This window comes from Lissotriton helveticus, chromosome 6 (genome assembly GCF_964261635.1).
Source record: "Lissotriton helveticus chromosome 6, aLisHel1.1, whole genome shotgun sequence".
In the NCBI taxonomy this organism is placed as follows: Eukaryota; Metazoa; Chordata; class Amphibia; order Caudata; family Salamandridae; genus Lissotriton; species Lissotriton helveticus.
This window is the reverse complement of record NC_136067.1, coordinates 583,385,142-583,412,566: the sequence shown is the minus strand read 5'-3', so window position 1 is coordinate 583,412,566 and position 27,425 is coordinate 583,385,142. Positions and strand designations below refer to the sequence as shown.

The 27,425-nt window shown below is 46.6% G+C and overlaps 1 protein-coding gene across 2 annotated transcripts in view; it reads right to left on the bottom strand.

The window, feature by feature from the left end:
- Positions 1 to 27,425, bottom strand: part of FAM135A (family with sequence similarity 135 member A) — a 938,545-nt gene that overhangs the window by 615,245 nt on the left and 295,875 nt on the right. For both annotated transcript variants that reach the window (XM_078648016.1, XM_078648017.1), the window contains exons 5-6: positions 26,037 to 26,176; positions 25,877 to 25,947 (exon numbers count right to left, since the gene is read on the bottom strand). In XM_078648016.1, coding sequence (XP_078504142.1) covers positions 25,877 to 25,947; positions 26,037 to 26,176 — 211 coding nt within the window. The remainder of the gene's footprint in view (positions 1 to 25,876; positions 25,948 to 26,036; positions 26,177 to 27,425) is intronic.

The window sequence follows — 27,425 nt, the reverse complement described above, 5'->3', positions numbered from 1 at the left end:
AACAGTGCGGTGATATATCGGCCCGTCATTCTGGAAGGAAGTATGCAGTGCTAGCCATCCTCTCAAAATGAGTAAAAAAGAAATCCGGGTCCTCCCCCGGTTGGACATTTTGTAAAACTGACCTAGGAACATTAGGATGGACCCTAGTATTAGCAATAGTATCTGTCAACCTCTGTATGGCTGTACCTTGTATAACTTGATTATTGACTATAACACCCGCCTGTGACTGTAAAACATCATGGAGAGTCTTGTGATCCTTTTATGTAGTGAGAGCCGGTCCTTCCACTACCAACTGCAAAATATGCTGGCCCTCAGCCAGTTGCTTTATCATTTCATCCATATTCACGGGCTAGGCCATCACCCTGTCTTGTTGGGGATCCTTTATCCCACTTCTGACACCACTGTAACAGGATAAGAGATACAAGGCCACTAAATTTGCTTTGCCGCTACTGCTTTTACTCCTCAACAAAAGTGAATATCATTAGTCAAAGGTACATAATAATAGAAATACTCCTCAGGCTCCTGGGTCCCTGGGTCTGTAATACAACACCTTCCAGTCTTCCTCTGTCTCTCCAGCAGCCTCAGAAAAATTTTATTACAAGGCCATCATTATTCTGTTTTGTTACCTCTCTTTAAACCCTTCACCAAGTAAACACCGTCAGCAAACAGGGAATACATGGTTATTAGGCAGACCCCTGATTCGGGTGAGCAGGGCCAAATGCACAAACACACCCCTCAAGCAGTTCTCTGTGCACGATATGTGGTATTCAAAACTTTTATTTTGACTGTGGAGAAACCTTGGCTCACCCATGCAGATATCTCAGGCTTCTATGTCCTTGAGTTAGAGGCGGTGAAAACGTCCTATAGACCCAAAATCACTCATACCATAAGCCCAAACCCTAGAGTGCACGTATACCTGAACCACACTTGCCTGAACTCTGGACTTCTACCCTGGGTCCTGCGCATCCTCCCTCGTGTGCTCTTTATCCTGGCCACCACACTTGGTTCTTCCTCAGTTTTTCTCGATCGGCAAAGATCAACCGTTCCTCACATTTTGCCGAGCCTCCAAACTCTGGTCCTACGTCCATCGTCATCTCCACTTCCGTGTCTACTGCAATGCCGTCTGCTGCTTTCTCAGTTGCCGATTTTGTTGATGAAGCCACTAGTCATTCTTCACTATCAGAGAGCAGCCACTCCCCTGAATCCGTCAAGGGGACGGATGTGGAGGAACAACTGGGTCATGCACTAGAAGAACACTAGCATGGGTCTCTCCAGTGCGCCCGGGGTCCTCCCTCTGTTCCCACATGTTCGTCTTGCTACACTGGGATAACACAGCTCCTATGCTGGTGGCACTGGCATCCACTGTGAGAACAGACTTTAAACCATTATCAAAAAGTACTAAAATACCAGCGCTACAAATTTCTATTTTGATTGCATCAAAACACCTCTGTGGTTCCTCACCCAACTCAAACTTACATGCTTTTTTCAACAAAGTCCTAAGATCCTGTGTCTTATCAGCAATGCTGTCCACAAATTTGGCATAGTATTCAACAAGACCCTTAAAAGATCTCTATTGATCCTTGTACATGGGAGACGGTGTCAAATGAATGAATGGGATAAGTTTTTGGTGTATCCCATTAATCCAAATTCTACATTCCAAATATCCACTCTTGTCCTCCAAAAGGAATATGCTACTTACCAGTATGCATCTGTTCTTGGCATGTAGGGCTGCTGACATTCATATCTGTGCATAGATCGCCGCCTAGTGTTGGGTCCGGATGATTGCACTTTGTTGTCCTGGAAGAGTCTTCGAAGTACCACGAGATAGGTGACTCCTCCCCTGGACTACAGTGCGCATGGGGATCCTTTCCATGCTCAGATTGTTTTTCGCCATTGTGGCAGAGGTAGAGATAGGAAAGTAAGAGATGTCCATGCTAAAGATAATGCTGCAGCTGCGACAGGCGCCGGGGAGGAGGGCGGGCGATATGAATGACAGCAGCCCTACATGCCAAGAACAGATGCATACTGGTAAGTAGCGTATTCCGTTCGAGGCATGTGGGCTGCTGAATTCATATCTGTGCATAGACTGAATAGCAGTATATCCTCTAGCGGTGGCCACCTGTGCCAGCTGCAGCAGTTTGGAAAAGAGTTTTGAGGACAGCCTGGCCTACAGCAGCTTGCTGTTTTGCTTGCACGTCTACACAGTAGTGTTTAGTGAAAGTGTGTATGGTGGACCATGTGGCTGCCTTACAGATGTCTTCGAGGGGAATATTTCCTAGGAAAGCCATGGATGCCCCCATTTTCCGTGTAGAGTGTGCTCTAGGGGGGACTGTTAAAGTGTGTTTAGCTTTTAGATACCATATTTGAATGCATTTAACTATCCATCTGGCTATTCCTGACTTTGAAATAGGATTTCCCTTGTGCTGTGGTGCAAAAGCAACAAACAGTTGCTTTGTTTTCCTAAAAGATTTAGTTCTGTCCACATAGTATAGTAGAGCTCTTCGAACGTCTAGTGTGTGCAGGGCTCTTTCGGCTACTGATTGTGGATTCTGAAAGAATACTGGCAGTTCAATTGCTTGATTAATATAGAAGTTGGATACGACTTTAGGCATGAATTTAGGCTTTGTTCGAAGAACTACCCTGTAAGCATGTACCTGCATGAAGGGTTCTTGAATTGTCAGAGCTTGCAATTCGCTCACTCTTCTGAGTGAGGTGATGGCAAAAAAAAAATGCTACCTTCCACGTTAGGAATTGCAATTCGCATGAGTGTAGAGGTTCAAAAGGAGGGCCCATAAGTCTGGTAAGCACTATATTTAGATTCCAGACTGGGGAAGGAGGGTGTCTTGGAGGGATCACTCTTTTTAAGCCCTCCATAAATGCTTTAATTGCTGGTACCCTGAACAGCGAAAGGTGTTGCCTGTTCTGAAGGTATGCTGCTATAGCAGCGAGGTGTAGTCAAATGGAAGAGTATGCTAAGTTACACTGTTGTAAGTGCAGCAGGTAGCATATGATGTTCTGAATGGAAGCGTCTAATGGGTTGATTTGGTTATTGTTGCAGTAAATAACAAATCTTTTCCATTTTTCTGCATAGCACGCTCGTGTGGTTGGTTTCCTTGCCTCCCTAATGATGTTCATGCAGTCTGGGGGCAAGTTAAGGTAACCGAACTTTAAGACCCCAGGAGCCAAATCGCTAGGTTCATTTGATTGGGATCTGGGTGTCTTATTTCTCCCTGGTTCTGAGTTAGAAGATGTGGAGCAAGGCATAGTTTTTGATGAGGAACTACTGAAAGTTCTAGGAACGTTGTGTACCATGGTTGTCTCGCCCATGTGGGAGCAACCAGGATCAGGGTGAGTGAGTGTTGTCGCAGTTTGCGTGCCACCAGCGGGATCAACGGTGCTGGGGGAAAGGCGTACGCAAATCTGCCTGACCAGTTCATCCATATCGCATTGCCCAGTGACAACGGATGTGGGAATTTGTCGGCAAAGTACTGGCATTTGGAGTTTTCTTTTGTGTCAAAGAGGTCCACCTCTGGGTGACCCCATTGCTCGAAGAATGGTTGGAGAACTTGGGGGTGAATTTCCCATTCGTGTATTTGTTGGCTGTGCCTGCTGAGCAGGTCGGCAATCTGATTGTCCTTCCCTGGGAGGTGCTCTGCTAGGAGAAAGATGTTTTTTGGAATTGCCCACTTCCATATGCTCTGCGCCAGATGGGACAGCTGTGGAGAGTGGGTTCCTCCCTGTTTTTGGATATAGTACATTGCGGTCATGTTGTCCGTCCGGACCAACACCATCTTGTTGTACACGTATTTTTGAAAGGCTTTTAGGGCTAGGAAGATCGCTAGCAACTCCAGTTGATTGATATGCAGCCTCCTTTGTTTGTTTGTCCAGAGCCCTTGTACTGTGTACTGAAGGAGATGGGCTCCCCAGCCTGTCAGTGATGCGTCCGCTGTTAGTACTAGTTGTGGAACTGGCTCTTGGAACAGTCGCCCTTGTGAAAGGTTTTGTGGGTTCCACCACTGCAGAGATTTGTGTGTGCGACTGTCCACCAACACTAGGTCTTTTAGGTGTCCACGAGCCTGGTTCCATTGCCGTGCTAGGCATTCTTGTAACGGGCGCATTTGAAGACTGGCATGGGGGACAATGAATATGCAGGAGGCCATCATGCCTATGAGCTGCATGAAAACTTGGGCTGGCAGGGAGCGCTGTGGCAGGAATTTGTGGATGAGTATCTGCATGCTGGCTATCCTTGCTGTGTTTGGGCACGCCTTTGCCACTGAGGTGTTTATAGTGGCTCCCAGGTATTGTTGTATGTGGGAAGGTTGCAGATGCGATTTTGTGTAGTTGATTGAGAAGCCTAGGCTGTGTAGCAACTGGATGGTGCGAGACGCGTGTGTTGCACACTCTTGGTACGATTTTGCTTGTATTAGCCAATCGTCCAGATAAGGGTACACATGGACGTGTTGCCTCCTGAGATGCGCTGCTACTGTCGCTAAGCATTTTGTAAAGACTCTTGGAGCCGTGGTAACCCCGAAGGGCAAAACCTTGAATTGGTAGTGCTGCCCTTCTATTGTGAATCTGAGGTATTTTCTGTGGGCTGGATGGACGGGTATGTGGAAGTACGTGTCCTTGAGGTCCAGTGTTGCTAGGAACTCTCCTTGTTGTAGCAACGGGAGCACTTGCTGAAGGGTGATCATATGGAAGTGCTCCGACAGTATGTATTGATTTAGGGGTCTGAGGTCCAATATTGGTCTGAGGGAACCGTCCTTTTTGGGAATAAGGAAGTATAGGGAGTATACTCCTGTCCCTTGCTAGAGGAAAGGGACTGGTTCTATGGCCCCCTCCAGCATGCTTTTCACCTCTTGTTGAAGGAGGGTGATGTGTTCTACGGACATAGAATGATGTCTGGGTGGTATGTTTGGTGGCGTAGAAGTCAGTTCTAGGCAATAACCAGACTGGATAATTTCTCTTACCCACCTGTCTGTGGTTATTGTGTGCTAGACAGGTAGGAACTGTTGTAGCCTGCCTCCGACTGGTTTTAAGTGTTCCGGAGGTAGCGTAATGAAGTCACTGTTTAGTGTTGGCGGAGTCTCTGGTGTTATTGCCTCCCCGCCCTCGTCCCTTAGGGTTGTTACCTCTGTAACCACCTCTGTTGGTGTTCTTTGTGAAGGAACCTTGTGTGTAACCCTTGTAGGAGGTAGATGTTTGTGAAGCATTTCCTCGTGTGTTTGCTCTGTATGAGGAGCGCCGAAAGGAGCCCCTTTGTTGCAAAAATTGTAGTGCACCCATGGATTTTGCTGTTTCCGTGTCCTTTTTAATTTTGTCCAAGATGGTGTCAACCGCAGGGCCAAATAAAAAATCTGGGTTGACAGGTTGGTTGAGAATGGTGGACTGCACCTCATTCTTAAAACCTGAAACCCGCAGCCATGCATGTCTGCGGAGGAGGACACTGGTATTAATGGATCTAGCTGCGGTGTCTGCAGCGTCCAGCGCAAATTTAATGGAAGCATTGGAGATGAACTTGCCCTCCTGAATAAGATCATTTGCTTGCGCTTTGAACGGCTCGGGCAAATGTTGCATAAGGCTCTCGAGCTGATCGTAATGTGCCCTATCGTAACGAGCCAGTAGTGCCTGCGTGTTAGCAATCCTCCAAGAATTGGATGCCTGTGCCGCTACCCTTTTGCCCGATGCCTCTATTATTTTGGACTCTTTATCAGGGGGAGGTGCTTCCCCTGTAGTCTGAGTTGGCTCTCTTTCGTGCGTTAGCAACCACTAGGGAGTCTAGTGGCAGCTGGCCTTTGATATAGGTGGGGTCTGTAGGAGCCGGTCTATACTTTTTTTCTATTCTGGGATTGATTACCCATGCCGTGGCTGTGTCTTTGAATATGTCTGGGCATGTTTTAGAACTCCCTTCAAACATTGGAAGTGTTTTGACACTTTTCTCTTGAGTAGTGAACGTGTCAAAGAGGAGGTCCTCTTCTACAGGTTCACTGTGCATGTCCACGTTGTGGAATTGCGCTGCCCTGTCTATGAGTTGGTTAAATACTACTGTGTCATCAGTGGGTGATGGTTTAGTAGGATAAGTGGGCACATCAGGCATAGGATGTGTATCATAAGGATCTGTTGGCTCCTCCCAAGGTTCCTCCTGATCTGGATCTTGAGGGAAGTCATATAGGGGCTGTGGTTCATACCCTGTGTCTCCCTCATCGTCATCGTGGTTAGAAGGTGAGGTAGGTGCAAGTGATGTGGAGGGCATAATAGGTTGGATAGGTTGGAAAGGAAGTGAGGGTCTAGTGGGATAAGTGCCAAAGTCCTTCTTATTGAGTGGGATAGGTAAATCAGGTGCAAAGTCCAGAGGTCTCTTTTTCCTATGCAGGATGGTAACTTTACCAGTGTCTGGGTTAATGTAAATTTTTGCCTGGTCCTCGGATGGATCTGGGTGGAATAGTTCTTCCTCTACAGTCCTGGGTCTTGGCTTGGACCTTTTTGGGACGACAGAGGCAGGTTTGTCGACGACCTTTGGTGTTTTGCTTGATTTTTTCGGCTCGGGCCCTGATTTAGGCTCGACTCGTTGTTTCGGGTCGACGGGAACTTTCGGGTCAACACGTTGTTTGGGCTCCGTAGGCTTCTTTGGGTGAGTGTCTTTCACCGGATCGACGGTCTTTTTCGGATCGACCGGTGTCTTTGTAGCTGTTACTTTTGGGTCGACAGGTTTGGCCGGCTTCGATGGCTTCAGTACGGCACCGGATGCCGGGTCGACGGTTTTCGGAACCGCAGGCTTGGTCGGGTCGGCGACCTTCCTCAGTTCGGCGCTCTTCGGCTGCGCTCCCTTGCTCGGATCGACCGGTTCTTTGGGGTCGACGGCTTTTGGCTGAGCGGCCTTTGCGGGGTCGACAGTCTTTTACGTCGACGCTCTTTGGCGGTAGGGCCTTTTTTGGATCGACGCCCTTCGGGTCGGTGACCTTTTTCGGCTCTGGAACCTTCTTCGGGGCAACGTTACTAGGCCCTGGGGTGTCTGAAGGTTTCGTTTTCGGAGCCGAGCCTGAAGGCGGGGCTGACGAAAGTCTTTGATGATCTTGGCTAAGGCCTGTTGGCGATGCCTTGACCGGAGCCTTTGGTGAAGGGTCAATAGGTGTCGGGGGCAGTGTACTCACGATTTGGCCCGACGGGAGGTCGTCGTCGGACTCGGAGTAGTCCTCGACTGTGACGATCTCTAGGTCCGAGTCTTGAGCGTCCGGTAGGTCCTGGTCATCATCGGAGATGTTGTCGGGTTCCGGTGGCTGTCGCTGCATTTCTTGCCGAGCGGCCCGTCGGATCCGTATGTTTTTTTTTCGACCGGAACTGGGCGCAGGCCGGGCAGGTTTCTTCCCTATGGTCTGGGGAAAGGCACTTGTTGCATACAGGGAGAACACTACTCTCGGGTGTTCAATCTCGATCAAGGGGTCCCTCAGGGCTCAGCCCTCAGCCCCACCCTGTTTAACCTTTACGCCTCCCCTGTAGCCACCATTGTTGAAAGATACGGCATCCAACTGGTATCTTACGCCGACGACACACAACTGGTCATCTCTCTATCACGGGCACCCGAAATTGCGGCACTCAACTTCAGTGCTTGCATGCAGGAGCTTGCCTCCTGGATGTCTAACAACTGCCTGAAGTTGAACGGCTCCAAAACGGAAGTGCTTGTGATGGGGGGGGGGCCCTTCTGTGTGGACCTCGGCATGGTGGCCGGACTGCCTCGGACCTAATCCCGTACCAGGTCAACAGGCTAAAAACCTGGGGGTTCTATTTGATTCTGACCTGTCTTTTACTCCTCAAGTAAACAGAGTGGTTGGAATCTGTTTCGGGATACTTAAAAGCCTACGCAAAGTGCTTGATATGCTTCCAGTGGATGCCAGACAAACGCTTGTGCATGCCTTGGTCACATCGAGACTTGATTATGCCAACCTACTTTACCTGGGTATCACAGCCAAAAATCTCAATCGTCTCCAGGTACTGCAAAATGCCACAGCCCGCCTGGTGCTGAGGCTTCCCAGGAGAGCACCCTCCAAAGCTGCGCTAAGGTCCCTTCACTGGCTTCCAATCCGTGAAAGGATTACTTTCAAAGCTCTATGCACGTGCCATCGCATCTTTGGAGGTAGGGCACCCAGTCCTCTGAACAGCCTTATCACCCCTTACAGACCAGAGCGGATGCTCAGATCCTCTGGCACGGGTCTGGCTGTTGTCCCCAAAATACACAAAGCTCGAATGGGGGGCAGATCATTCCGGCTTCTTGCAGCCAAGAATTGGAATATGCTACCCTCCGAACTACGGCTTGAACCCTCTGAGACCAAATTCCGTAGAGCCCTTAAGACCCATCTCTTCCGTCAAGCATTGCTGTAAACTCTTGTCTTCTCTTCTCATCTGTATACTCTCAGCGCGGGGACACGCCGGTGCGCGTAACCATGCGCTTTATAAATCTCCTAAATAAAAAATAAATAAAATATCAGTATGGGGGAACTTTGAGTTGCACTGTGGGCGCCTTTGAAGGGGCTTCTTTCCATCGACGGTTGGTTCACGTGGCGTCGAAAAGGCCCAAAGGCCCGCATCGACGACCGAATCGAGATGGAAGTTTGTATCGAGTAGAGAGGTACCGAACGAGAACAATACCGACGAAGTCGAAGGCCTTTTGGCCTTCAGAAGAGATTTGTTTCGATTCCGAGTTGGAGAGAAGGAGTTTGCATCCGAACCCAATGGCGGAAAAAAACAATCTGAGCATGGAAAGGATGCCCATACGCACTGTAGTCCAGGAGAGGAGTCACCTATCTCGTGGTACTTCGAAGACTCTTCCAGGACAACAAAGTGCAATCATCCGGACCCAACACTAGGCGGCGATCTATGCACAGATATGAATTCAGCAGCCCACATGCCTCGAACATGTATACTTCTCCTGATGCAATGTTAAACCAGCCTCGGCTAGTTCATGAAAAACCTGTCTTAACACCAAATTAAGTTGCTCACCGTGACTCAAAGACCAAAATATAATTTTGAATAAAGACATTCTGCATCACTTTAAAAATATATGTCATCATTCTTTGAAACACGCTTGATGAGAAGGATAAACCAAAAGGCAAGTTTGAAATTGGAATGTTACATTCATGGTAATAAAAGAGTAAGGGGTTTAGATTCCTCATGCAATGAATCTGATGATACAGGTTCTTCAGGTCTACTTTTGAAAAGTACTTCACACCCTTTAAAGATAATACCAAATTTATTAATGTTTGATAAGGTAAAGGTGTCAACTACAATGTTCTTATTTAAGGATGGTAGATCCACACAAAATCGAATTTGTATGTCTGATTTCTGTGTGATCATAACAGGTGAAATCGAGCCCGACCCTTCCACCGGCTCATCAATGTCCCCCTTAAGCATTTCATTCAACATATTTCAGACATCTCGCACTAGCAAAGTAACCCTTCAAACTTTATGCTGAGCAAGGATGGCATCATGTTTGAGAATACAATTATGCACATACCCTTTGAGGATTCACAGTTTTTCACTAAAAACCTCGTTGGGTCCACTCAAAATTTCATTCACACTCATACCTTTCACAACCATAATCTGGGATTAATAGTGATGCCCTGGGATTAATAGTGTGATGTGATAGCAAAACATACGATTATGATGTAAAGTTGTCTGTGTATCATCAATGCTCATGTACTTGTGACACTGTATACTGCAACTGATGAAAGTTTAATGAAAGATTTTCACACAAAAAATAGTGATGTTCAAATCAAATTGGTGCATCCATCCAAAAGGGAAGGACCATCCACAGAAACATAACCCAAATCCTCCACTTCTCTGTTCGCAAACTCGATGGTAGGTGACCTGTACCTCAAAATGTCAATTGTCTTGCCTTGGTAACCACCAGAACAAATATATTGTAGAGGTAGAGAGACCCCTGACCAATGACCAATGACTATCAAATAAATTTTTCGGAATGATGGTGTGCATAGACCCGGAGTCTATCATAAATTATACCCATTCACCATTAACAGAAAACACAGCTCTTGGCCTAGACAACTTACCCTCTCCAATATTAGTATACCTAATGTGTGAAACACCCTCATCAACATGGATATCCCCGAAACTTAGAATCCAGTTTTCTACATCCACACAATGTCCCTCATTGCTCACCACACAAGCGATTCTTAACACCTTCTTTACACATATGTGCAAAATGTCCCTTTCAACAAACGTTCTATCCTCCATGTTGATAGCAATGCAAGTTCTTGATTCTGAACAGTGGTAGGTGCTACCACACCTGGAACAAACTTTTGAGTACAACATTGTGGGAGCTCCTGTCCCAGATTTCTTGTTACTGGATTAAACACGGCATTCATCTCTGAATCCTCCCTCCCTTTGGAGACGCATATCTATTGCTGTCACTTCACTCCCCCCTATCGTTTCTACCCATTTCCTTCATGCAATACACAGATTATTCAATAACTTTAGCAATGACAATACCATCCCTGCAATTTAGAATCTTTGACAGCCCATAAGAGTTCTTGGATTTTTTTTGCTACTGCACTGCATAATGAGTTCATCACGGATGAGTTCATCAGTCATTACTCTAAAGTGCCATTTGACTGAAAGTTCTCGGAGACTAGCCACAAACTTGTCCACATACTCATTCTCATTTTGTGGCTGCGTGTAAAATTTGTATCTTACCATGATCAAGTTAATCTCTTTTGTGAATCTAATCTCAAGTCTTTTAAGTACCTTGTTGAATTAATCAGCCCAAGGTTGACCATTCAGTCCCAAAAAAATACGAGGTAAGTATTTAAAAATATGCGGTCCTTCGTTTCTTAGAGCACATAATAATGCTTTATTCCTGGCAGGGCAAAAGTTGTGTCCATCCAATGCCATAATATAGTTTTCAAACACTGCTACCCAATCCTCCCACTCAATGGGAGGAGAAACTAGTTGAGCCAAGAATAAGAGGAGCAATGAAATGGCTATATGCTTCCATACTGTCACACAGTATAGTAAATGTTGTTCAGTAAAAAGAAATAACTGTTCAGAAATCAGAATAATGTTATCTTATGGCCCCACAAAGTAGGCAAAAGTGAACGTATTGTTGTGAACATCCAGAGGTGCTTAGGAATATCTAGTAACAAAATGATGTAAGAGGCAAAAAGCAATCATAAGATAATGTACGCAACACCTAAACCAACAGGACACTGCCCAGCCTGCACAGATTTTCCATTTTTTGTCCCAATCCAAAATGGCATCGGTGCTATGTGATGATGTCTTGTTTGCATGATGGCATTGGCGCTAATTAGTGACGTTGCCCCGTTTGCATGCCAAGCAACGCACATAAGTTTCACTGCGCTGTAGAAGAAAACAATAAGTCATGTGAGAGTGAAATGTTGGATAGCAAAATCTCGGAAGAAGAAGTTAGGAAAGCCATTCAGAATGCCAAAAAGGGGAAGGCGTCGGGGCCAGACGGCCTACCGGCTGAAATTTATAAAGCTTTGGAGCAGGAACTTGTTCCTTTCCTGGTAGTTTTATTCAATCAGATCTTACTAGATGGCTTGCGCCCCCCTGCGTCATGGGACTATGCATCTATAACACTAATTTTAAAACCAGGGAAGCCGTCTACGGCATGTAGTTCATATAGACCAATTTCGGTCTTAAACGGAGACTACAAGCTATTCGCTTCAATACTTGCAAATAGATTGGCCCTAGTCGCCCCCAATATATTGCATCCTGATCAGAAGGGGTTTGTCAAGGGGCGGCAGCTCTATGAGTTAACCTTTGACTTAATAGGGGCTATAGATTTGGCAGTTTTGGAGTCCCTTCCCTTGGCGGTCCTTACGTTGGATGCCACCAAGGCCTTGGTTGTACCTGTCGGAGGCCCTGGCTAAGTTCAACGTGGGAGGAGGATTTCGGCGGGAAATTAGCCTTTTATATCAAAGCCCTAGTGCCTGTGTCCTTGTTAATGGTGTTCTATCCGATCCCTTTAACATCTCGAGGGGAACTCGGCAGGGCTGCCCGCTCTCCCCACTCCTGTTCGATCTATTTGCTGAACCATTTGCCCAATCTTTGAGGGACAATATTAATATCAAGGCGTTCGCGTATAGGGGTTGGGAGAGAAAGGTGGCCCTCTACGCCGATGATATTCTAATTTTTACGTCTGAGGCACTAACGGCCCTTCCGGTAATATTTAAGCTGGCCTCGGAATTTGGGGAAGTGTCCGGTTATGAGATCAATGCCTCAAAGACCGAGATGATGACCTGGAGCACTGACCAGAGCTTAATTAGCTCAGATATCCGACCGGGCAATAGGATGAGGTACTTGGGCCTTGATATCATAAAGGACATTGACCAGATTGCTACAACAAACTTTTCAAAGGTTGCAAAGGACTGTCGTAAGCTACTACAGTCTTGGACACATCTCCCTCTGTCACTATTGGGAAGGGTTAACCTGGTCAAAATGTCCATTCTCCCCAAGATTACTTTTTTATTTAATACTATCCCTTTATATTTTGAACCGTCTTTAATTAAAAAGTTACAGGCAGAAATTAACACCTTTATCTGGAATAAACATCTCCCAAGAATTTCTTGGAAAAAGCTTAGGAGGCGCAGGGAAAAGGGGGGGCTTGCTGCCCCGGACCTCCAGGCATATGCCTGGGCGTTCCAGCTATCTCATGCCAGAATGTTATTAAAGAAGCCATCTGATTATGGAGTGGAGACTCTGTACTCTATTTTGCTTAAGGGAGAGGGAGTTAGCCAGTCAGGGTTTCTCTTCACATTTGGGGACCCCAAGTTAAAAAAAAAATTAAACTAAAGATCTTACTAGGAATGGCAAGAATTTGGGCTCAGCTATCTAAGTCTATTAAAATAGGGTATTATGGTAGCATGACACCTTTATGGGATCTTCCTGACAGTCCCGCTTGGTTGAGGGATATACTTGCAGTGCCTATTAAAGAAGCAGGGGTGGAGGTCTGGGGAGATTTATTTGTTGATGGGGTCTTGCTCTCTTGGGAGTGTTTGAGCAATAGGATAGGCCCAAATTTTGCTAGGCTTAAATTCCTGCAAATATCCAGCTGGTTCCGCTCTTATACTGCACTGCCTTCTCGAGGAAGCAAATTTCCCCTAGGTGGCTACAGCTACCTTATAACCCTTTTAGTCGACAAACCTCCCGCTAAGAAAGAGATTTCATCTTGGTATAATCTGATTTTGAAGGAAATGGATGGTGTTTTTGTGTTACCAGATGAGCTTTGGTCGGCACATGTGAACAACTCGAATCTTCAAGAACTTTGGAGTACATCATGTAGAATGCTGTGGGACACTGTTAAACCGGCCTGGTTACGCAGAAACCATCTTTTCACCATTCACAGGGCTTACTATTCTCCTCTTCGACTTTCTAAATTTACACAGGGCAACATGGTGGCCTGCCCGAAATGTAGTCTGGTGGCCGCATCTGACATACATATGTTCTTCGAGTGCCCTCGCCTGTTCTCATTTTGGGAAGCCATAAGAAAGATTCTTTCGTTATCAGTAGGCTTCTATGTTGTTCTGGACCTCCCCTTGGTAATTTTTGGTCTTTTAGAAGGGGCTCCCACGTCAGTGAGGAAGTTAGTCTTTTATTCCATTCTTCTTGCTAGGAGGGAGATATGTATGAAATGGAAGGACTCCCTACCTCCCTCTATTAATGACTGGTACGCTTCGGCCCTGCAGGTCTCAAGGTTAGACCTGGTTAGAGCTGGGAATCCAGCTAAAAGATCTTTCTGGCATCTTCTGAAGTGGGATCATTGAGAAACTGTTTTTTTTTTTTTCTTCCCCAGGTCCAATGATTAAGCCATCAATCCCCCCTTTTGGGCATAGCTGTGCTCTGATGCCTGTATCAGTATTCTGGCTATATTCTGGCAACCTCCGTAAGGTTTTATTTAGGCGATCACTGTTGGTTGAAGCATTATTGCTGAGGGATGAGGTCTACATTCCGTTTCTGTCCCTACCAGTTTAAAGTAAACTGAGACAGCATGTTGCTTGTTAACCTATTGATTGCATATTTAGAACCTAGGTGGCAAATGAGGACAAAAAAAAAAAAAGTCTCATGTGAGTTCCACTTCACAGCACGAGGTCGCTCAGTAAGTCATGAGCACAACAGCTAACCAGGTACGTTAAAAGTATCTCAAATGCAATAAATCTATACCAATCATTTCTGCCGCTATCCCAACAAAGCCTATATCAGATGGCACTCAGACACCCAGTGGAAGTGGATCAGCTGTACATAAAAACTTGTAGACTCATCTCTAAACCGACTCCTCCAGAGACTGGTTGGCATAATTTACTTCCCACCCGTAGGTCAATGACCTCATGGATTGAGCGCTGTCCTGGCCATTCTAGATGTAAAAAAAAGTTGTAAAGGAAGCACACCGGCCAGAAATAGAAGAGAAAGCATCTTTATTCAAGTCTAGTTCAGAGTGCACAACCCGAGATTAATAATCACATGACAGCCAGGAACCAACAGTCCAGTCAGGAATTCAAGCTCCTCCAACGTTCTACAGAATGTCCCAACCCAGAACACAACATTACATCATAACACAATAATTTTGGACACACTAGGCAACTGCAATGAAAGCATCATGTACTGCTCAAAGCACTTGTGTACTGCTGCAAACTCTGGTTCATGTCTGGCAGCACATCTCCCTGGTTTCAGTTGACTGGAACTGGAAAACCGGCCATCAACATTTTAAATTCAGAGGCAATGTGTAGTACACTAGGCCATGATAGGCCTCGAGCTCCACATTTTTCAAGTGTTTTATGGGATATACCTGCCAAAATGCGAGCACTGCATTTGAAGATTTCATCATAGTTCATGGATTTGAGAAAGCCTGATTAAGGCGAGGCCCTCTCTGCCCTTTGCTAGACTGCCCTTTCGGCTTGGGACCAAACATTTGAATTTTCATTAAAACTGAAAACATGTCTGATTTCAGAGGAGTGTGTTTACATTTCATGTACAAATTCCGTTAATGCTGTTCCACGGTACTAAAGAAGCCAGGACACGACTGATCAAAACAGTTGCTAAAGGCTGCAAATTTAGAAAGGAGCAGTTTTCTTAAAAGGCGAAAAGTGACATCAAATCAGGTATTAATACAAAGAGAAATTAGACATGGCTGTTCCCCTCTTGCTATTATTTCCTCTGGCAATGGAGAGCCTTGTGAATCCTACGCACAAATAAAAGCAGTGCATAGGATAACTATACAGGGACAGGTACAGATGGTATCTTTATATGGAGACGCTGTATTACTGTATCTGCTAGAAGCTTGCACTGGTCTTCCAAAGGTTCTGCGGAAACTAGAGCAGCTAGAAACTATTTCGGACTTAAATTAAATAGAAGCAAATGCTACATCGTTCCCATAACATACCCAACACTCACAATCTTCCCTCCCAAGACACTCGCAGTCTAGAGTTTACAACCCACACTTTTGAAAACTTGGGACTAAACATATTCAGCAACCAGTGTGAGCAAAGTCTGATATCTACAGAAGCATCTGTTGACTTCCAGAAATACTCCCCTTATACCTTCTGGTAGGATTGGCTTTAACAAAGGTGAATAGCCTACCTCATATGCTTTATTATGGCTCTACTACACCCGTCATCCTCACTGTATTTCTTAAGGACTTTAACACAGTACTAATGAAACTGATTTAATGATCCGGTAGACGCAGAGCACACCTAGCCTTGATACCTGCCAAAAGACATTTGATTGCGGTGCCTCTCTCAGTTATGAACATAGCTAAGGCAATAACCTACATGTATCTTATCTGTGTTAGATCTCGACATTAACTTCAGTAGGCATGTCTTGGTAACTATAAATATTGCTTCCCAGTCTATTTCCATCTCGGAATCACTCTGAGATGTACTGTTTTGCGGAGCTACTCAAGAGGATGGACCCATGACTGACAACATCTTGTACACCAGAGGTTAGGTACGTGGTGGCCCCTCTAGGAGGGATCACCACTCCCGAATTTCTTTTTGGGGAGCAAAACGTCCCAGATGGAGCTGCACTCATATACAGACTGCTAGTGTAGATACCCACACAAAGCTAAACAGTGAGCTGTGTCTACACCAGAAGTCCAACTCTGATCCCTGCAGGCGTTCAGTCGAATTAAGAGCATGGCAAACTCCACTGCATGGAACAATGCCACAATCATGCATGTGGGGAAGCTCTATGACTCAGAGACTCTTGTGACTTTGAAGGAGCTGAGCCAGGAATACAACTTGTCACTAGGTCAATTCTTAGCCCATGTGGCAATAGCAATCCGGGGACAATCTCAGGATGAGTCAGAAACTGGCAGGAGGTTGCAAGAACAAGTGCAAAACATGAGGTGGTAGCCTTAAAGAGAACTGGGAAGAAGACCTAGGTGTGACTAGCTGTCCTTCTCTGGAGCAGTAAGTCAGAGGCCCCTTTCTACCACATGACATGGCTCTATCAACTGAATAGTGCGTTTTGAGCCAGAGTGGTGAAGTTGCTAAGGAAATAGACTGGGAAGCAATATTTATAGTTACCAAAGACATGCCTACTGAAGTTAATGTCGAGATCTAACTCAGATAAGATACATGTAGGTTATTGCCTTAGCTATGTTCATAACTGAGAGAGGCACCGCAATCCACAGGAAACCAACCCACACTCCTAGGATTTCCAAATGGAAGTTACAACTTTATAAATAGGCACACACAGAAGACACCGCAAACATACTGTTGAGGCATATGGAGAGGAGACCTGTGGAAGTGTCATCTTGGGGCACTATATTACAGCAAATTGATCTGAAATTAGATGACAAACCCTCATAAACTAGCGATATTAAACACTAAATTGCAAACAGAGATATGATGTTACTGAACTCGACCGATCAGTCCTGCTGATGTACCATCTTACTTTTTTGGTTCACGACTTGTATATGTACTGTGCACTCTCCCGACTCACCACTGACCTCTACTTTGTTTTTTGGTTTCACTGTTTAGCTTGTTTTATTACAGCACAATATCGAGTATTAAAGACAACATGTGCTGCTATAACCGTGAAATATGTGCAGAGTAATATTGTTTTGCATTTTACCTAATAAACGTATTTATATACAAGCATTGGCATAGCCAATAGGTCTCGCCTTTGGGAACTTAGAAGTATTTAGTAATGCAGCACAATGTCCTTAGTGCAACAACATCAACTGTTGCATGGCTAAACACTTATAAGGTCCCAAAGGCGAGACCTATTGGCTATGCCAATGCTTGTTTTAGCTGGGATTAGAGAAATTTCAATTAGCTTCACTTAGACTACAAAGACTCCACTAGTAGCTGGTAACAAGAAGTTGTTTTTTACGATACTTTTACCTAAGCGTTTTCATGTTCTTCAAATCCGATGCACAAAATATATCCTTCTGCTCCATTTTAGATCAAGTCTCTTGAATGTTCAAGTAAATTATAGATTAAATTGAGGTGAGGGCAAGTTCACAGTTCAATCAGTACAGATGTACCAAGCCCTTATTACCCATTCAAGAAGGCATTAACGGAATTACAACATTTCCTAGATTTCTGTAGATACTTCTCTGACTGATTGCTACCTGTCTCACATCACTCGATCAGCTTTTTCAAACTATTTTAGGAGCATTCATTGGTTCCAGCATTTGGCAAATTACAGTGTCCACTGTATATAAGTAATACCACCAAGGCAAAAGAAAATACTAGCACTGCTACAAAAGATAGACCAGGAATTATATGTCTGGCATAAAAGGCAGGCCTGAATTCTTAGATATGTTACAAAGAACATGTCAGGTCTCTCAAAGAACTGTTTACAAATACATTTAGGGCATCATTACGATGTCAGGCGGAATCACTTCCACCCAACACCGCACTGGTTATGGGACCAACCAACACCCGGTCGACAGTCCCAACTGCCTCATTAGGATGGTACCGAACACTGTTCTGTCGCATTCCTACAATTTCCTATGGGAACATGCATGCTCCCATAGTAAAATTGGCGGTGCAGGGATGGTGCACCCTCGGCCTCCAACCGAGGCCGTGCACCAAAGGAGGCCCTGCTGGCGGCCCTCAAAGATGCTTTCTGACATGGGTTCCACGTCGGACAGACCAGCATGGAAACCATGTCAGAAACCGCCATCGTAATCTACTTGCCTTACTCAGACTGGCGGACGAGCTCTCTGAGCCTATCGGAAGCCAGCCAGAATGACCAGTCGGATTCCTTTCCGACCGCCTCCATCAAAATGAGGCGGTCGGAAAAGAATCCGACCAGCCCATTACGATTCGGCTCAGAAGGCTCAGAGCTGCATCGCAATTGGGCCCTTACTATACATGTAGTGCTCCTATCTAGAACAGGCCAAGAGTCAGAGCCTTACTTTACCACAAACGTCATACTAGTACAGTCCCATTCCAACAAACGAGAATGCCGTACTGGTAGACTCTACCAAAATCAACACTGCTCCAAAGGTTACATCCATTCTCAAATCAGATAGTGTACATCGGGCTCAATGAAATTTACACCACATTGCCTAAATACTTATAGGCCTCTACTTATCTTAAAATTCGCTTTGAATTAACCTATCAGCTGAATAAACCTGTCATGTTTCAATGTTCGTGCTCCTCGGTTATCAGATCAAAAACTGAACTTAAAATTCAGTTCACAAAAAAATTTGATTTGAAATTTCCCATCACATGTTCTCCTCTTTTGCTCCTAGGATTTATAACTCTCATACGGAGAACAAGAGAAAAGTCCCAAACCTATTGCCTTGAAACCTCTTTTAACATCGTATTTCCAGCCCTACTATGCCATCTTCCCTTCTCATCTATTTTCTAAACTACTCAATTATAAAATTTAAGTCAGCCCATATTACCTAGCTAATTGTTCTGCTGTCCTCGTTGTTTATTAGCTGTAAAGTGCTCTGCAACTCATGTGCTGAAATCAGAAGTTAATAAACTATGCTTGCAATGACAGAGCCATCACATTAGGCAGCCAGCTTTTAAGGACAGGTCTCTTACATTACAATTGGCACATTTCTTTAAAAAATGATTTGTTACATTACAGAATGCTGCCCACACCAATATGCCTGTACGGTGCTTACCACAAAATGACAGGACTCGCATGTCAAGAGCCCCAAGACCATGACAGAACTTTCCTAATAAAGCCAAGTCCTTAACAGACCTGTCAGATTACGGAGTGTTGCCCATAATGACATATCTGACGCAGCTGAGTTCCCATACCAAAACATCAGAAATTCCCCATTACATAACTAGCATCATGCATATCATATATTGCACAACCTAGTACATAATGGCAGGCCTATTGGAGAAGTGCTTGCAGACAAACACGGGGTTGTCAGGATACACAACACAGCTCATGGCTAGACTGCCGCAATACAATGAGAGGGCTGACACATAAGGAGGGAGGTCAATCCATAATGAAAAACACGTAACATTACAGAGCCCATTTTACAATGACGACTGTTGCATTACAGAGGCCAATCGGTATTGATGGGACTGTCGACAGCACTGCAAATTAATAGGACTGGCATAGTACAGAGAACGGCAAACAACTGTAGTTTTGTCGCATTTCCGGGCCCAAATCTTAATTACAGGTCTCTCTCAGTACAGCACCCAGGTTGGGTGATATTTCCCTTTCCCCCACATTCCTTACCCTAAAACAAGTGATCTCACTGGCTGACTTTCTCTCCCTCTTCCAGTGTACTATCCGATCGTCTGGACTAATAGACTGTCCTCTAAAGCAAACTTCTCTACCAAATTATTTCTCCCTACGTCACACCCACCCCATTCTCTGCATCAACTCCTCCGTTATCGTGTGACAGCTAACTTCCTTCCTTCAGTGAGTCCTGGCTTGTTAGCCCACAGCACAGAGCTTAATGAGATTGTTGAGCCCACAATGGAATGATAAAGGGGAAACTACAAGTCTAATATTCATCAAGCAGTTAGCTAAAAAGAAGTCAGCAGATGCCGAAGGTGTGACGAATTGGGCACCCCAATGCATCCGGGTTCGCCGCCTCTCCAAACTCAGCCTCCTACACCCCAATATCCCTCCACTTAGATAGCTCTCCTGCCATTCTCGTAGTGTGATTCTAGACACCTCCTGTTTCCTTGGGAGTGAAAGGGGTGGTTGGTTCTACAGCTGCCATCCTCGTCTCTCAGTCTCTCCTTCTCTTCTCACGGGCTGTCTCGCACATTCACAACCCTGTAAAGCCAAATTGCGCATGCCCAGTCTCGTGGGGCGGTGTCGCTTCCTGCGCACCGCCATCCTAAGGTCAGGCAGAAAGTCTTGGCTTGTAAACCGTATCCCGACTAGAGTAGTGCACTGCTCTTCGAAGCCACGAGAACAGAACGTTTTGACTGACTCTAACATGGCCACCGCTTACACATACTTATCACGTCTAACAACAAGACAAGTCCGGCGCAGCCACTCCCTGCTCACCGTTTACGTTACAGTTTGTTCATTCTCTGCTACCCAGCCCAGCGCTATTGTATGCATACGAAGCCTTGCGCTCAGACCACGGAGTGGTGAAAGAAACCACTATAAACAAGTAGCTTAAGTAAAGGTGTAAGTTTCATTAAAAAAATATATATAATAGTTTCTATTCTTTATTGTTTAGGATTTTTACAATCTTACAATATATTAATAACAAGAAAGAGCGTGCTGCGCATTACAACAAGCACCGTTTACTGACCAGCACCACCTCACCCCCACAACCTCCATCTCCGAGGACTGCCAACGAAATGACGGCACAAATGCAAAAAAAAAAAACAGGGCGGAAACGGGATACTGAATCCCGCCCCTCCACAACTCCCTGACCTGCCTCGTGGTTGCCAAGGCAATATTTCAAGAAATATTGTTGTGATACCGTAAGGCAGGTCATGGAGTCCTCGAGAGGCGGTATCCAGAGCAGACAAATCTGCAAAACAGGAGCTTTTTCCCATGGCAGGCCTCCGTTTCAAGAGGCCTTACAATGGAAACAAGCATTGGAAATGCAATAGGTCTCGCATTAGAAAAGTTGGAGTTATTGGTCTTGTAAATGACATATTTTATTTATTTGTTGGTTTTTAAAATTGCTAAATTGATGGCTTTGTCATTTACAATGCCAATCGTTATAACTTTCGCGAATGTGACACCTATAGCATTTGGAATGCAACATGTTTTGTATTTACGTCACTTAGATGGCAGCTCTGGTCGTTAGGCCACATCTCTAGAGAGCAGGAGAGTGCAGCAGGGGAGAGAAGCACAGCAATGCAATAGGTCTCGCATTAGGAAAGTTTGAGCTATTGGTATTGTAAAGGACACATTTTTTATTTATGTGCTTGTTTTGAAAATAGCGAAATTAATAGCTTTGTTATTTACAATGCCAATAGTTTTATCTTTCGCAAATGTGACACCTATTGTAACACAATATGTGTTGTGAGGGTGAGTGAGGGTGAGGGTGAGGGGTTGAGGGTGAAGGGTTGAGGGTGAGTGAGGGTGAGGGTGAGTGAGGGTGAGGGGTTGAGGGTGAGGGGTTGAGGGTGAGTGAGGGTGAGGGTGAGTGAGGGTGAGGGGTTGAGGGTGAGTGAGGGTGAGGGGTTGAGGGTGAGTGAGGTTGAGGGTGAGTGAGGGTGAGGGGTTGAGGGTGAGTGAGGGTGAGGGTGAGGGGTTGAGGGTGAGTGAGGGTGAGGGTGGGTGAGGGGTTGAGGGTGAGTGAGGGTGAGGGTGAGTGAGGGTGAGGGTGAGTGAGGGTGAGGGTGAGTGAGGGTGAGTGAGGGTGAGGGTGAGTGAGGGTGAGGGGTTGAGGGTGAGTGAGGGTGAGTGAGGGTGAGGGTGAGTGAGGGTGAGGGTGAGTGAGGGTGAGGGGTTGAGGGTGAGTGAGGGTGAGTGAGGGTGAGTGAGAGTGAGGGTGAGTGAGAGTGAGGGTGAGGGGTTGAGGGTGAGTGAGGGTGAGGGGTTGAGGGTGGGTGAGGGTGAGTGAGGGTGAGGGAGGGTGAGGGTGAGGGGTTGAGGGTGAGTGAGGGTGAGTGAGGGTGAGTGAGGGTGAGGGTGAGTGAGGGTGAGGGTGGGTGAGGGTGAGTGAGGGTGAGTGAGGGGTTGAGGGTGAGTGAGGGTGAGGGGTTGAGGGTGAGTGAGGGTGAGTGAGGGTGAGTGAGGGTGAGGGGTTGAGGGTGAGGGGTTGAGGGTGAGGGGTTGAGGGTGAGGGGTTGAGGGTGAGGGTGAGTGAGGGTGAGGGTGAGTGAGGGTGAGGGTGAGTGAGGGTGAGGGTGAGTGAGGGTGAGGGGTTGAGGGTGAGTGAGGGTGAGGGGTTGAGGGTGAGTGAGGGTGAGGGTGAGGGTGTGTGAGGGTGAGGGTGAGTGAGGGTGAGGGGTTGAGGGTGAGTGAGGGTGAGTGAGGGTGAGGGGTTGAGGGTGAGTGAGGGTGGGGGTGAGTGAGGGGTTGAGGGTGAGGGGTTGAGGGTGAGTGAGGGTGAGGGGTTGAGGGTGAGGGTGAGGGTGAGTGAGGGTGAGGGAGGGTGAGGGAGGGTGAGGGGTTGAGGGTGAGTGAGGGTGAGGGAGGGTGAGGGTGAGAGGGTGAGGGTGAGGGGTTGAGGGTGAGGGGTTGAGGGTGAGTGAGGGTGAGGGTGAGTGAGGGTGAGTGAGGGTGAGTGAGGGTGAGGGAGTGAGGGAGTGAGGGTGAGGGGTTGAGGGTGAGTGAGAGTGAGGGTGAGGGTGAGTGAGGGGTTGAGGGTGAGGGGGTGAGGGGTTGAGGGTGAGTGGGGGTTGAGGGTGAGTGAGGGTGAGGGGTTGAGGGTGAGTGAGGGTGAGGGGTTGAGGGTGGGTGAGGGTGAGTGAGGGTGAGTGAGGGTGAGTGAGGGTGAGGGGTTGAGGGTGGGTGAGGGTGAGTGAGGGTGAGGGTGAGTGAGGGTGAGGGTGAGTGAGGGTGAGTGAGGGTGAGTGAGGGTGAGTGAGGGTGAGGGTGAGTGAGGGTGAGGAAGGGTGAGTCAGGGTGAGGGTGAGGGTGGGTGAGGGTGAGTGAGGGTGAGGGTGAGTGAGGGTGAGTGAGGGTGAGGGTGAGTGAGGGTGAGGGGTTGAGGGTGAGTGAGGGTGAGTGAGGGTGAGGGTGAGTGAGGGTAAGGGGTTGAGGGTGAGTGAGGGTGAGGGGTTGAGGGTGGGTGAGGGGTTGAGGGTGAGGGGTTGAGGGTGAGGGTTTGAGGGTGAGTGAGGGTGAGGGTGAGTGAGGGTGAGGGGTTGAGGGTGGGTGAGGGGTTGAGGGTGAGTGAGGGTGAGGGTGAGGGGTTGAGGGTGAGTGAGGGTGAGGGGTTGAGGGTGAGTGAGGGTGAGTGAGAGTGAGGGTGAGTGAGGGGTTGAGGGTGAGGGGTTGGGGGTGGGTGAGGTTGAGGGTGAGTGAGGGTGAGGGGTTGATGGTGAGTGAGGGTGAGGGTGGGTGAGGGTGAGTGAGGGTGAGGGGTTGAGGGTGAGTGAGGGTGAGGGGTTGAGGGTGAGTGAGGGTGAGGGTGGGTGAGGGTGAGTGAGGGTGAGTGAGGGTGAGTGAGGGTGAGTGAGTGAGGGTGAGTGAGGGTGAGTGAGGGTGAGTGAGGGTGAGGGGTTGAGGGTGAGTGAGGGTGAGTGAGGGGTTGAGGGTGAGTGAGGGTGAGGGTGGGTGAAGGTGAGGGGTTGAGGGTGAGTGAGGGTGAGTGAGGGTGAGGGGTTGAGGGTGAGTGAGGGTGAGGGTGAGGGGTTGAGGGTGAGTGAGGGTTTGAGGGTGAGTGAGGGTGAGGGTGAGGGGTTGAGGGTGAGTGAGGGTGAGTGAGGGTGAGGGGGTGAGGGTGAGGGTGGGTGAGGGTGAGGGAGGGTGAGTGAGGGTGAGTGAGGGTGAGGGTGAGTGAGGGTGAGTGAGGGTGAGGGTGAGTGAGGGTGAGTGAGGGTGAGGGTGAGTGAGGGTGGGTGAGGGTGAGTGAGGGTGAGTGAGGGTGAGGGGTTGAGGGTGAGTGAGGGTGAGGGGTTGAGGGAGGGTGAGGGTGAGGGGTTGAGGGAGGGTGAGGGTGAGAGGGTGAGGGTGAGGGGTTGAGGGTGAGTGAGGGTGAGGGTGAGTGAGGGTGAGGGGTTGAGGGTGAGTGAGAGTGAGGGTGAGTGAGGGTGAGTGAGGGGTTGAGGGTGAGGGGTTGAGGGTGAGTGAGGGTGAGGGGTTGAGGGTGAGTGAGGGTGAGGGGTTGAGGGTGAGTGAGGGTGAGGGTGAGTGAGGGTGAGTGAGGGTGAGGGTGAGTGAGGGTGAGTGAGGGTGAGGGTGAGTGAGGGTGAGTGAGGGTGAGTGAGGGTGAGTGAGGGTGAGGGGTTGAGGGTGAGTGAGGGTGAGGGGTTGAGGGTGAGTGAGGGTGAGGGGTTGAGGGTGAGTGAGGGTGAGGGGTTGAGGGTGAGGGGTTGAGGGTGAGTGAGGGTGAGTGAGGGTGAGGGGTTGAGGGTGGGTGAGGGTGAGGGGTTGAGGGTGAGTGAGGTAACCTGGCATGGTTACCTGAAAAAAATGTGGGTGTGAGCCATGTGAAGGGGTCTGCGGTGAGCGCGAGACCCGAAAAGGCAGAAGTGGGGAAGGAGAGGCTGCGGGTAAGGGTATGCACGAAAGTAAAATGTGCACAAATAGGGCCATGCGGTGGGCGACCAAAGCAGAAGCGTCTGGCAGGATGGTGGTGCCGGAATAAGCTGTGCACATGTCAGGCCATGCTTCGAGTAACTTATAGAGATGCGGCTGACAGGATAGTAGGGTTGAGAGCAAAAGCGCCGAAGGGGCGCCTGTGTATATGCTGCTAATAATTAAAAAATGCATATGAGAACTGTATTATCGCAAATGATGGAAAAGATATCTCACCTGAAAGAAAAACAAGAAAGGAAACAAGACGGAGGGCATTGCTGTGGGGAGGGGGGGGGAGGAGAAATGCACACGGCGGGCAGGGGAGGGGGCGTAGCGGGAGAGCGGCATGAGGGTGTGAAGCAGCCGGGGCCTTTGAAGTGAAGCTAAGCTTCACTTCAAAAGGTGTGGGAGGAATGCGGCTGAGGGAACAGACGGCGATTTGGTGATGTGCACGCGCATTTTAGGTCAATGCGCTTGCACATTGACCTAAAAGCCACGGGCACAGCAGCAAATCGCCACAGTTAGGTAAGCTTTGTTTAAAGCCCTATAGTCTCGCTTCTCTCAATGCGCATGCGCATTGATAGGTCACGAGACCTAAAAAGGGGCGTGGCTTCATGCCGTATTGAAAACCCTTCCTGACAATATCTCTTTGCCTGCTACAGCGCATGCGCTGCTAGCAGGCTTCGACCTAAACAACGGTCTTGCGATTCAGGGTACACATATTAGCAAAGATTAACATCTGCGCTTTGTATGCACATCTCCAAAACATTTTGCTGGACTAACTTTGAACCTCTAGACCAATCCTTGCCAAATCTGGAGCGTAGGACAAATAGGTAAAGACTGAGCTAGATTTTAGAAACATTAAAGAAACAAGAGCAGGCGTTAGCTGGGTAAAGTTAATCTTAACTACACCTAACTACACAAACGTATCCACGATTATTTTGAACGCATATTACATGGAGTTATTGTGCCTAATAACTCATATTTATGAACATAAACTCACCCATGTGACAGCAAAGAGATACAAGAGAATGCACATCTTGAAAAAGAACTCTTTATATAACAAAAAAGAAGCAGCTAAAGATTTCAGAGCATTACGACGTAAAATATAAAGATGAACACAAAATATATGAAAATCGAGTTTGGAAAGTTGTGAACAAGGCACTGATGTTGCATATGCTTCTTAGGAATAAACAGTTTATTGTGTGTGTGTCTGCAAACGTTTAGAACCACTGATACTTCAAGTACTTACGAATAATCCGTGTCTGTGAAATGCAGGTCGAAAGTGAGCTGGAAATTCATTTCGTTCAGGGATTCCTCAATCTGGAAACCAATTGTAATCTTTCATTATACAAACATCATATTGCACATTTCCAATCAGTTAGATCTCAAAAGAAGATACATAACCATACCTTTTTTTCATCCAGCAACATTTTCACCTTAAAGATCAGCACATCATTGACCGCAACCTCCTCATTCTTGTAAAGAATTTGAAAGATTTTACTGCAGATTAAAGTGTCGTGGACTGAAGCTGGAAAGGCCAAATCAAACCCTAAAAAAAGACACAGGCTGATGAAAAACGATTCAATGAACACAAGCAAACCTGCCGAACATTTTTCATGCTAAAATAATCTTTTAGTTCATTATACATTTTTGTGATTTTAAAAGTTTTTTGTGTGAAGAGAATGCTGGTGCTCGCAGTCTCAGTAAGAAACAAACCTGCTTTGGCCATGGTGTCTCACCCATTCATTTAACCTACTGCATTGGTAAGTCGCACACTGCTGGGAAGTAAACCTCAGGAAATCTGTTACATTTTTAAACGGACATTTCCAAAAATTTTCAGCAGACCTACTTTGCACTTACATTAAGAGCAGCATATACTTACAGCCCTCGTAATTACATTAGAAATTAAATAAGGTAGTGACAGCACTTCTCATCGCTGCTACTGTACTTACAGTGGGACAATGCAGCACTTCTCTAAAGGGAAGTGATGCTTTTAATGGGACGGCCCTAGCACCTTTTAGTACGATATTAAATACGAGGGTGCAGAGGAAACATAACAAATATGACCAATTAGGTATCCGCTTTTAAGTAATCAACTCCAAGGCCAAGTGACTAATGCTCTTGTATTACCTGTTACACAATAATGAGAAGCGTTGGATGTCTTAATCCATGATAAAAATGGTAATTTATTGATTAGACGTGTTGATTTCTTCACAAAGCAGCCAGTGCATTTTATTCATCTCTTGTCATTTCAAAGCTTTTTATTGAATTTTAAAGGGGTAAGCATGTATAAAATCATACATAAAATGAATTCATACATATAATCCTGCATAAATCATATACTGATAATATAGGTACAAACAAAATAATTCTAAAGGGTAAAAGAAGGTAGGGAGAGAGAGTTGAGAGTACAGAGTCAGGTTTGTGGTACAATCTGTCATGGTGCAAGGGTTATGTGGGGTGGTTACTACTGTATAACTCACTCATTGACCCGGTGCATTACTAGCAGAGTAATTCATCGGTAATTCTAATGAGAATATTTTGGTGATTGGCAGTACAGGTTTTCTGACGTGAAAACAGAAAAACACAATGGTTTTGAAAACTAAAATATATGCTCGTTAGTCTGATGTATAGAACAAGCAATACAAGTCAAGTACAAGAGTGTGGCAACAATCTGGTGTTCAAAAGATCTATATAGTATATGTGTGTTATACCAGGTTTTAATCCCTTGTGTAGATTGAGAGTGGTACCTGGTGTGCAGAGACTCAGAAAGGTTGTGATTAACCAAGCACCAAATA